Source organism: Squalius cephalus (assembly GCF_949319135.1).
Source record: "Squalius cephalus genome assembly, chromosome: 16".
Taxonomy (NCBI): domain Eukaryota; kingdom Metazoa; phylum Chordata; class Actinopteri; order Cypriniformes; family Leuciscidae; genus Squalius; species Squalius cephalus.
Genome location: NC_137137.1, coordinates 28,970,449 through 28,982,931, shown reverse-complemented (window position 1 = coordinate 28,982,931; position 12,483 = coordinate 28,970,449). Strand labels below are relative to the sequence as shown.

Below are 12,483 nucleotides of genomic sequence, written 5' to 3'. Positions count from 1 at the left end.
AGGCTGGCCTGATTTTCTATAGTGCTTTTTAGTGCTGCATCTTAAATAAGTGAATGAATTTTCCACAGTTTGTGATCCAAACTATTCATGAGAAGCAAAGCTCTGTGTGTGATTTGTAAAATATGCTTTAGTTTTCTTGAGAAATACAAAGGAAAAAGTATCAATCACATGTACATTTATTTAATTCATTTAAATGAATCCATTTAATAAATTTTAACTTTGTTTTATTATCATCCTTTAGTGGATTGCTGGGATGGGCAGGATGGAGAACCAATCGTACATCATGGCTACACACTGACTTCCAAAATCCTTTTTAAAGATGTTATTGAGACCATCAACAAATATGCATTCATCAAAACCCAGTAAGAGACATCGGATATATTGGATATTAACTGATTCAGAAGGTTATAGGTAGTGGTCGACTGAGATATAAACAACTAACAACAAGCCAGACTTTGTGACTTTTTTTAAGCTGAGAAGAGCAAAACAAAGTATGTATAATTATTTTGAGTCAGTCTTTTTGTGAGAAAATGCCATTTTTAGTGTACACACAAAGTTATTATGATTACGGGCCAAGCACTGCTTCTTCCGCCATGAAAGTCTAAGCTAAGGCAGCCCACAGAACCGCTTGTGGAAAAGTTATGAAATTTGGCACACAGATAGAGGACAGTCTGAACAGTTACCATAGTAAATTGGGAGTCTCTAACTCAAACCCCTCAAGCGCCACCAAATGTCCAAATTTCACTAATGTTTATGCTAAGAACTTTTGAAATGTAAGGGCTAGAAACAAAATAGAAACAAAAATGTTTCCTCTGATTCTTTGGCTCAAGACATTTCAAATGCAACCTATGATGTCATCTTCCATCATGAAAATGATTCCGTAATTTTGAATTTTATGAAAAACCTACATTTTCAAACTCCTTGAACGCTGCTCCTAATTTCACGAAAATCCAATCAGACCATGCCAACAAAAAGTTATGGAATTCAAGTCGATTTTGTCAAACGGTTCATGTTGATGGCTTTTTCTTATTCTTTTTAGTTTTTTACAATTTCTGTATCTGTGAACAAATTACAATAATGAGATAATTAAACAGAAATCATAAGAAGCTGCTAAAACACTTTAATCAATTTATTATCTTGCCATATAATATATGCATGGTTAATACATAGATGTATATAGATGTATGCTTAAATCATGTGTCTATACACACACACACACACACAAGCACATACATATATATTTTGCTTTTCCGGCGTATATATGAGAGACGACAACTATTACTCTGAAGTTTTTTAGAAGGTTTATGTGCCTGACAGCTGGCAGTGAAGGACAATCAATGCTAGCCCACAGTCACGCTGTTTTTGTAATTTCCCATTCTCTGAGCCTGACGACAGCACTGTTGAGCAGAGGGTCTAGAGAAAGTGTGAACGTGTGTGTCCACATGAACATTTCACACTGACAGCTTGTTTCTACATGACTTCCTCCATCGCTATGAGTTTCAGGTGTTGTTGTTGCTAAAGGTCATAATGCAATGAAGCCGCACATTGTTAAGGCTTCTTGTAGGTCAAAGTAAACAAAAAGCTATTTTTTGATAATGTGTCACTCATATGTCAGATGTGATATGCATGTTATGTGTATATTTGGCTTGCCATAGTAGCATGTTTTTTTTATAAATTGCAATGGCAGTAAAAGTACACAGTTAGCAGTATCTAGGGCTATTTGTTTTCACTTATGGATCTAGGTTTCTTGTACCAAAAATAGTGTTTTCCACAAATAGAGTACGAAATAAGACTTGAAATCACTGAAAATAATTATTGCTTAACCATCAGAAATGTTGGATACAACTAAATATTACATGAGCTGTTTTATTTTACTGTATATTAAGCCATAAAGAATGTTCTGAAGATTTCTGCATAAGCTATTTGAAGCTTTGGCCACCTTTTTTTTAATTGTAAGCTGTTGTTTTAAAGGTACATTAAGCGATTTCTGAGAAACACTGTTGATATTTTAAATCAACCCAAACACACACACCCCCTCCCTTCATTGCTCCGCCCCCAAAATGCACGAACACGCAATGCAAGAGTGGATGTCTCTTTATCATAGCTGAAGCGAGGCAAAATAATGCTTAAATAAAGAGAAGATGACCAAAGAACGAGAAGGAAGAGGAAAAAATTAACATACAGTACACAAGAGTATATAGCCTACAAGCAAGAGCTCCAGACAACCACAACAAACAATGCTCCAGACAAACAATCCTGTCCTGTTACTATAGCTAACATTACAGCAACAGCATATCTTGGTTCTGTGAAACATAGCGAAACCAATGTTCCTCATGTATGTAGCAGAATCAACGCAACCTCAGCATCCATTTTCAGACATCTTTCTTTCTACAGTCTTTGTTCAAATCTCCCTCTTGCTCACTCTCTCTCCTCCTCCCTCATGAGTGGACACGCCCCCTACTGCTGATTGGCTAAGTGTGTTTTGGTGCTCGAGCCAATCCACTTTTAACAGCGTTTCTCAGGAAACGCTTACTACACCTTTAAGCCTTCTGTCTCAAACCTGAATGACATTTTAACTCTTTTTATTAGCCTCACTATTATCATAGATATGTAAATGCATGTTTTTGGTCTATATTTCCTCAGGTATCCAGTGATTCTGTCCATTGAGAATCACTGCAGTGTCCCTCAGCAAAAGAAGATGGCTCAGTATCTGACTGAAGTGTTTGGTGATAAACTGGACGTATCCTCCATCCCCACAGACCCATCTGGAGTCCTGCCTTCACCTGAAGACCTAAAAGGCAAAATACTCATCAAGGTAACTGTCTAAACATTGTTTTACAAATGTTCATTCAAAAGCAGCAAATTTATGGTTATGTTCAGATGATGACTGCACTCATGATGTAAAACAAGCATGGTGTAAAACAAATTATTTGTATAAACATACACCGTATAATTAACTAAACAACATGAATTAAGCTACTAGAATGGAATATGTAAAAATAAGCTTTCAATTTATTTTTATGCAAATTAAAAAAGTGCATGGTATTAAAAATGTACTGTTTTTTTTTTTATTTGATTGTTTTGGTGCTAAATATGTTACTTATTTTTCTCTGAAAATGTTATTATGTGTAATCTTTTACCAACGAATAAGAGAAATGTCTGCTGTTGTTGGTCGTTTTCTATCAGAAAAACTTTTAGAGCAGCAAAACCATAGAGTCTTAATGATATAAAATCTATTTGCTGAAGTCCAGCCCTCTCCTGTGCTTTTAATAAAGTGTGAGGTTTGGAAATTGGGCCGTAGATAGAGCAGCTCGGCAAGCGAGTTGGCGCTATAATTGGAAGGCAGACTGACGTTCCCACTAGAAAGTGAATCCTGAACTGTAAACTGGGCCAGCCGGTCGTATTGACAAATTGCTCGGCACAGGCTGTGAATCATGGAGCACGTGGCTCCTGGGAGCCCAGAAAACAGACTGTGTGTTATAATGCACTCTCATCGCAGCTCAATCGTTGAATTTGATTGGAATTTTGCTTTGTTACCGTTGAACAAGGCTATAATAAATACTTTAATGTTTTCAGCTCTACCCAAAAATTAAAATTCTGTCACCACCCTCATTTCGTTTCAAACTTGTATGAATTTCTTTCTTCTGAGGAACACAAAAGATGATGTTTTGAAAAAATGTTGTTAACGGTTCCCATTGACTTCCTTTTCTATAGACAAAACAATTCAATGGAAGTCAACGGGTACCAAAACTCTATGGTTATCAACATTTTTCAAAATATCTTCTTTTGTGTTCTGCAGAAGGAAGAACAGGTTTCATATAGGTTTGGAACAACATAAGAGTGAATACCATTCCCTTTAGGTTTAATTGTTACATTTTGTTGAATTTGACATAAAAACAAAGTAGTGCAAAAGTTACAATATTTTGAATTTAATCCCTGATGATGAAAATCAAAAACTAATAAAATTGGTTAGAGAGTTAAATAGATTTTACAGTGTGTTAATGCAACGTCAAAGCCAATAAAAGCAGCAACTAACAGCACACACTAAATCTAATTACAGACATAGTTTGACCCTCTATTGATTTACCCATTTCTGTCTATCTATCACTGGCCTCTATCTGTTAATGTCCCTGTCAATGTCAGTGCTGCATCTCTGTAGATTAGTGCTGTTCTGTGCACTTCAATCGTACTTTTTACTGATAAAGCACTGTAGGAACCGGTATGTCCCCTGGGTTTTAATTGTCTTGTAAGATGCTGTTACTTCTATAACACCCTTGGGCCAGAAACATTCTCTACAGAAATGCAGATAAAAATGCATGTAGTATAGCAAGCAGGAAGTCCCATTATATGCACTTGCATCATGCGTTCGTGCAGTAGCAAAGCTCAGTCCTCAAAAGTTTCTTTCAAATGTCTGTCTGCTTCCAAAATAGCATACTCTCTAAATAAGTTCTTTTGAATAAGTAATTACTTAGAGACCACTAAAAAAGTATTTTTTTATATATAGTATACATGTGTTGTATGAATGTAAAACTGTTCATGCAACTTGTACTTGTGTTGGGTTATAAATTGCATCATGATAAACACAAACATGAAATCAAGCTTTGGTATCTAAAAACATTTGCTTTCAAACATCGATTTTTTGCTACAAGAAACCGAGGGTCAGATTTACTTACAGCTTGAACCAGCGCAAACCCTCTTTTGGCATTAAATAACTAATGTCAGGATTTACTAAAGACACGCAGTGAAAAATTTGCTCTGAAAAGGCATGGACATATTTTTTTGCGACTGACTTTATTGCATATGCATTTGTAGGAGTTTCCCATTCAGACGCAAAATTTATGTGAGGAAAGTTTTTAAATGTATCATGCAAGGTGATTTACTAAGGTTTGCGCTAGTTAATTCACTGTTTTTTGGCGCCATTATTTACCGGCCAAAGCATGTCTTAAACCAGACGCTAATTTGGGCTGCTCTTGCGTTGGTCATTATGGAAATGATCCGGCTGCGTCTGTGTTATTTAATTTGTCGTCAGTAGATTGCGCACAGAACTTTCCATTCCCATCAGCGTTTTCTTTTTTTAATTGCGCTCTCATGCTAATTTGCCCTGTTTTGCATATCTGGCCCCAACTCTTCCTATTACTGCCAATGTGTCCTTACACTGTGTCCTAATGTAATCACTCTGGTTCTACTTGCACCACTCAGAGCGGGATTCGAACCAGCATTTCTGGCATGGAAGGCTAGCGTGCTAACAAGGACGCTAAAGACCACAGCGTCTAGAGTCAGACGCTAATGCGCCTCTTGGGTATACTCAAGGTATACTCGCACAGCTCTTACTAGCTTGCCTCTGGTACACTCGCCCCCCTAAACCTCACTCCCATCCGGGTCACGGCACCAATGTAACCCCTTCATTTCTACTCGCAACGCTCCAAGCAGGATTCCAACTGCCGTATCTGGCATGGGAGGCGAGCGCGCTAACAAAGACGCTCTAGAGTCAGTCGCTAGTGCGCCTCGAGGCCAGGAGAGTGAGGTTTACTTGCACAGCTCTTTCTAGCTTGCCTCCGTTACACTAACATTCCCTGAAATAATTATTTTCTTACTGCACTTTAAAAAAAAAAAAGTTTGAAAAAAGACAACAACAGCCAATCAGGGTGAAAAAAAAAAAAAAAGTTTAACCTACAGCTGTGCAGAATACGATTTTGGGCCATGTTATATTTCACTGTAGGTTAGGAACTGGATTCCAGAGTATTTTTGTTAGTGTCATCATATTATAGTTTATGAATGGTTGAAAGTGATTGCTCATTAAAACCACCTAATCAGCACCAGAAAGACATAAATGATGTTTACTTTGCCTTGATGATGTCTTAAAGGCCACATTTAGTTCTGCAACATTAGTGGCAGCAAAGGAATTACAAAAATAATAGGTGTGTTCGACTTTGTGCTGCTAATCAGTGTCTAACTTAAAGCTGTGCATGTTAGTTGAAATTATGCAGACACATCATTTTCACATGTTTTCTATATGTTTCATAGGGTAAAAAACTGGCTGCAAATATAGACGAGAACGCAGAGGAGGGGGATGTGTCTGATGAAGACAGTGCAGATGAGATGGAGGACGACTGTAAGCTGATGAATGGAGATGTAAGTAATGTTAGATGATTATATGGAGTATTTTAAATTATACTTTGTGGAAAAAATTTGTTAACTTTGAAGTAATCTGATCAAACAATGAGAGAGTAGCTAATGTTCATTCAACACACTGGAAATAGAAGGGCAAATCGAGTGCATTGTGGGATACAATATTCCATGATGTGCGCTGTTATATTATACGCTGCACATTTTGGCATATGCAGTAGGTCATTCATATATACTATATAATTTATAAAGATTTTAGTATTATGAACTCTGATGAAACATTTCTTTCTTCAAGAACTCTGATTGTGTACTGTATTTTTAATTAAAATACTAATACTACAAAAAATGTAGTTATGTTTTCTTATAATTGTCCTTCATAAATGTTTTTTCATATTATAGTAATAGGAATGAGAGTTTTTTCACATTATAGAACTATTACTAACAGTTGGTGGAGAGATTTAATGTGTTTATTTATCATGAAAATAATGTCATTAGTCTTCATTTTCTAAATGCAAAATATAATGTGTTTTATTATTATTGTTTCATTTAGGGTTAAAATATCCCCTAGACATATTCTTGAAAGTTTAAGGAGAATTACCCTAATCCTCAATTCTTCAAGTCCTTCTACTGTATGTCTGGCATGTTATTTTAGCAGCACATTTCAATCGTACTGCTTGCAAAAGGCTCTTAGAGAAACCTCAAAGGCTCATACATTTTAGATGAGAGTTCCTCTCTCTTTTAAGTGCCGTAATGTAAAAATAAAGGAGGCATTTTTGTAAGTGAATATTTGTCATGAATTTTTCTGTGTGTGTAAAATTGGGTCAAGGACTTAAGTTGAACTGACCTGGATATTTTGATGAATTCATATTTTGACCTTGATGTTCTCTGTAGAAAGCTGAAGATGCTATTGCAATGCTAATTTTAAGGCGTCACATGAGGTCCATTCAAATTCAGTTCTCTCTGTGTCTCCCACTTTCCAGACATCTATGAACAGGAAGCAGGCGGAAAATGTTGCAAAGAAAAAATTAGATAACCTCATGAAGGAGTCAAAGATTCGTGACCGGGAAGATCCAGACAACTTTACCATGGCAGCCCTGCCGCCCACGGGAAAACATGACAAATCACCGCAGAAGGTTAATACGCTGTACTTGACCCAAACTGCTTACATGTCACTCCTCCTTTTCCAGGAAACACTGCAAAAAAATCATGTTCTTACTCAGTATTTTTGTCTCGTTTTCCAGTTCAAATATCTAAACATTCTTAAATCAAGATGCATTTACTTGAGAAGCAAAACAATTTAGTCTTAATAAACAATCAAAATTAAGTGAGTTTATGTGTAAAATAATAGCAAATATCTGTCTGTAAAGCAAGAAAAATTATTTTATACTCCATTTGAATTTTTGAATTTTATTGTTTCTGACCCCACTGAGAGATATTTTTTTTATTATTTGAAGTTTTCAGAATACAATTTTAAGTAATTTTGCTTCTCAAATAAAATGATCTTTATTTAAGAATTTTTAGGTATTTGTACTGGAAAACAAGACAAAAATACTGAGTAAGAATTTTTTTTTTTTTTTTTTACAGTGGTATTCCATTCTATTTTCTATTCTATTTCAATGCACTTGGATCATTATAGTTTGATCATTGTATGTTTATTCATTTCTCAATTTAATTAATCATCAATTTATACACCTATTATTTAGAGCAAAAACGAAATGACCTAAATTATCCTAAATGTCAAGTTACATATAATAAGTTACATAATGACAAAAAATACTGTAGTTAGTTCTCCTACTTTACCAAGCTCTTACCTTTCACTCATATGAACTGTTCAGCAAGTACTATAATTAGGTTAGTTCTGCCCTTGTACAGATAATGTGGTTATTTAAGGACTTACTTGAGGCCTAATATTTAAATAAGACAACTACACAGGACTGCTACACTGCCGTCCTTGACGGCCCACAGAGAAATAGGAAAGGGGGCAATATGATATATTTTTGTAGCATTTTCCCCTGAAGTCCACCCTCTCCCAGTCTATTTAATGTACCTTTTAAGATTTCTAAATCTAAATGTCCTATGTAATAGCTAAGTAGCTAAGTTAGTTCACACTGTCATTCATCAAGGTGGATCAATTTGCTAAATACTGAATAATGGGTTTATGTGTAAATGTGGATGATCATATCTTATTTGCAGCTTATTTGTCTTGCATAGTAAGGACATTGAAATAAATGTATGTTGTTAGTGTCAGAGTATGTCTACAGCACAATCAACCATTTGGAAAGAGCAAGAACAATCCTGTTTGAATAGGTTGCTACCGCCACCTAGTGATCATTGTGTCAAAGAATAAGTCTGTTGTCCATCCGCGGCAGAAAGTGTATCTATTGTTACTGTAACTGCACACTGTAAGTGTTTAACTGTCATGATAATGTCTAGTGTATATTTGGTATATTTAGTTTATACACCCCTGTCCAGATTTTCAATGCTATGCATCAATATTTTGAATTCAGGGGAAAGCAGAAGACAGTACTGACACTGGAGATGAGGCCAACGTCGGTGGCAACAAACGTGTGTCTAAATCTTTCATGGGGAGCTTTTCCAAACGCAAGGTACTTACAGATTACTTAGCAAATGCACCCACATTCAACAAAACAATGTTTCTTCCCATAATAACACACTGCACACACTGAAAAATACATCCTCTGTTGCATAGATCAATTATTCATACTGAATGAATGATTAATAGAAATAATAAAATGTGTGTATACAGCTCTCTGGAATACTTGATTCAGCTGTGTAATAAATGCTTTGTGAGTCCTGGCCACCCATTCAAGGTTTATTTTCCAATAGTGTTCGGCTATCTCTTACATATTGACTTAATATATTGACACTGCATCACCTCAACTCCATCTGTGCACTGTAGAAAAAGACGAGTAAACTGAAAAAATCCTCCAGTTTTGAGGATACGGACACCGATCAGGAGAGCTCGAGTGGGGCGTCTAAAGCACCAGCGCATCACAGCAGGTACCATTAGAACTGTTCATCATGTGTGAATTTATACAGTATATAGTCAGTTAAATATTTAAATATTTTGTGTTGATATGCTTCAACCTTCATGTAACTGTAATCTATTTCAACAGAAAGAAAAAAACCATGAAGTTGTCAAGAGCACTTTCTGATCTGGTATACACTAAATCTGTCGGCATACCTGACTTTGAGGCACAAGGTGAGAAGAACAGAAAATATATGTGAAAATCTCTTTAACATTTGCACACAGAACACTTCCTGTGAGATTCAGTATTACAAGGTTGATGAAAACTGTATCCTTTATTTAGGCTCTAGAGTGAAACTCCATTGAGCACTTAACCAATCGAGGAATCCATTAGAAATGTTTATTTTATTAAAGGATTAGTTCACGTCAGAATTAAAATTTCCTGAGAATTTACTCATCCCCACGTCATCCAAGATGTTCATGTCTTTCTTTCTTCAGTCGAAAAGAAATTAAGGTTTTTGAGGAAAACATTTCAGGGTTTTTCTCCATATAGTGGACTTCAACGGTTATCAACACTTTGAAGGTCCAGATTGCAGTTTCAATGCAGCTTCAAAGGCTCTACGTGATCCCAGCTGAGGAATAAGGGTCTTATCTAGAGAAACAATTGGTCACCCCACCCACCCCAAAAAAAAAAGCTTGTCTTGCACTAGCTCTGCAATCCGCCCCGCATTACGTAATCGCGTTGAAAGATCACACGTGACATAGGCGGATGCACCGACCTCTTGTTTACAAAACGAACGTGCAAGGACACGTAGTATTTTTTTTTATGGTCAAACACCATTTTTTATGGTTGATAGTATCAAACACCATTGATAGTTTTTATGGTCAAACATCATTTACAACAAAAAAAAATAATGATAAAAGGTAAAAGAGTCAAGTCAAGTCACCTTTATTTTTATAGCGCTTTTTACAATACAGATTGTATCAAAGCAGCTTCACAGTGATAACATGACAATAATACAACAAAGTTTGTTTCTAGAAGAAAATTGCGTTATCGTCCACCTTAAGTAAGGCAGATCAATAATATTGTTGAATATTAAATGTCCCCAACTAGGGCTGGGCGATATATCAATGCGATATGGAATTAGACCATATCGCATTTATCGATATAGTTCAAATTTGCGCTGTGATCCTTGCTCCCCGCGCCCCCGCTCCTCCTTTTCCACTCTGCGTGCGTGTTTAGAGCATGTTATGTTATGAGAGGCGAATCATGACTACTTCAGAAAACCCAGCACAATAGTATGGGGGTATTATTGTTGCAATATTCCAAATAAATAGATTCATATTCACAAATAAATGTAAAGAGATTCACAAAAATGTATCGAATTCACAAATAAATAGATTAAGATCCACAAATAAATGTAAAGAGTTTCACAAAAAAATATAAAATGCACAAATAAATAAAATGAGATTTGCAAATAAATAAAATATTTACAAATGTTTTATAATTTTACAAACACAACTCTGTCTGGCATTTATTTGTGAATCGGTTCCTGTGCATTTGTAAATCACTGCACACATTTGTGAATCGGTTCCTGTGCATTTGTGAATCCCCTCACGCATTTGTGGATTTTGAAACACTTCTAGCGTCGACGTGCAGACAAATCCACAAATACGTGGACTCCACCCACCGTGTACTCAAGCCAATCAGATAACGGCCACATCGAGCTGGCCAATCGTAGCACGTTCTCGCTTCAACCAATCACGTTTGGCTTTACACTCGGGGCGGGAACTGATTCTTGCATCCTTGAAAGGAGCAGTAGTAGCGCTGAACTGTCTGTGTGGTAAAAACACTCTGTTTTCAAAAGATTGTTGGAGTTTAAGGCCTCTTTATATTTCCATCAGGATACACTCAGGGAATTATGATAATCAGAGATCCCGAGCATCATGAACAGTCTCTACACCGGCAAGAGGCGCGACACAGCGCGTCAAAAGCAAATAGGCACGATCTATTCACTGCTGCCGTAGCAGTTTCAAATAATGTAACACTAGCATGTTTGAAACGTTAACACATATTCCCTATGTGACGTCTGCTTAGCTGCAGACATGCCTGCATAATCGTACTCTTAATGGCTCTGATCGTAGCCTACTTATTGACTAGTGCTGGTTACTTGAAAAATCATACTTCGTGATAGTGTCCTGGACGCGGGGCATTCATTGATAGTAAACGGATGCCCGGACTTCTGATGTAGCGGCTACTTCACGCAATTAGGACAAATGTTTTGCACATTCGGTTTGCCCAGTGTAGATAGCCTCGCACGGGATAGACACGATGCAAGAAATTACAGAACATATACGATTTTGCCTTTTAAAGCACAGTCGCGGTGACAAATAGCAATAGGACATAAATAAATGTCATGTAGAATACCATATATGAGCCCAAATGACCACCCAATAACAGTACGAGCCTCAGCATCAGCGTGTAGTAGGCTACTGGGGTCGATGCTGCAAATAAAAATCTTGCAATGCAAATTAAAAACTCGTGTAGCTATTTATGGTTGAACCCAGTTATTCATTAGTCAGCTACTTGATGCTTTTCTGTTCTATCTTGAAAAACGTGACGCGTCCATAATGTGTTGTTCCCATAACAGAGATGCAAAGTGCTGTTTCTCTGGCTTTTTTCAAGGCTCATAAAAATTGTGGCTTATTGGCTTGACAAGCAGTTTAATGGTGTAATTCTAACAAAATCCAAATTTGAAACATATTTTATGGGCCTTTACGCGTACACTTCCTATTTGAGCAAATGCAGATGAATGAGCAGTTATTTCAGAGCAAGATCGCCCAGTGTAAAGCCAAACGTGATTGGTTGAAGCGAGAACGTGCTACGATTGGCCAGATCGATGTGGCCGTTATCTGATTGGCTTGAGTACACGGTGGGTGGAGTCCACGTATTTGTGGATTTGTCTGCACGTCGACGCTAGAAGTGTTTCAAAATCCACAAATGCGTGAGGGGATTCACAAATGCACAGGAACCGATTCACAAATGCGTGAGGGGATTTACAAATGCACAGGAACCGATTCACAAATGTGTGCAGCGATTTACAAATGCACAGGAACCGATTCACAAATGTGTGCAGCGATTTACAAATGCACAGGAACCGATTCACAAATAAATGCCAGACAGAGTTGTGTTTGTAAAATTATAAAACATTTGTAAATATTTTATTTATTTGCAAATCTCTTTTTATTTATTTGTGCATTTTATAATTTTTTGTGAAACTCTTTACATTTATTTGTGGATCTTAATCTATTTATTTGTGAATTCGATACATTTTTGTGAATCTCTTTACATTTATTTGTGAATATGA

At 36.6% G+C, this 12,483-nt stretch overlaps 1 protein-coding gene across 3 annotated transcripts in view; it reads left to right on the top strand.

The window, feature by feature from the left end:
• The window catches only part of plch2a (phospholipase C, eta 2a), a 154,883-nt gene that overhangs the window by 115,252 nt on the left and 27,148 nt on the right, over positions 1-12,483 (top strand). For all 3 annotated transcript variants that reach the window (XM_079897716.1, XM_079897715.1, XM_079897717.1), the window contains 7 exons: positions 242-362; positions 2,644-2,815; positions 6,025-6,132; positions 7,107-7,259; positions 8,634-8,732; positions 9,047-9,147; positions 9,264-9,349. In XM_079897716.1, coding sequence (XP_079753842.1) covers positions 242-362; positions 2,644-2,815; positions 6,025-6,132; positions 7,107-7,259; positions 8,634-8,732; positions 9,047-9,147; positions 9,264-9,349 — 840 coding nt within the window. The remainder of the gene's footprint in view (positions 1-241; positions 363-2,643; positions 2,816-6,024; positions 6,133-7,106; positions 7,260-8,633; positions 8,733-9,046; positions 9,148-9,263; positions 9,350-12,483) is intronic.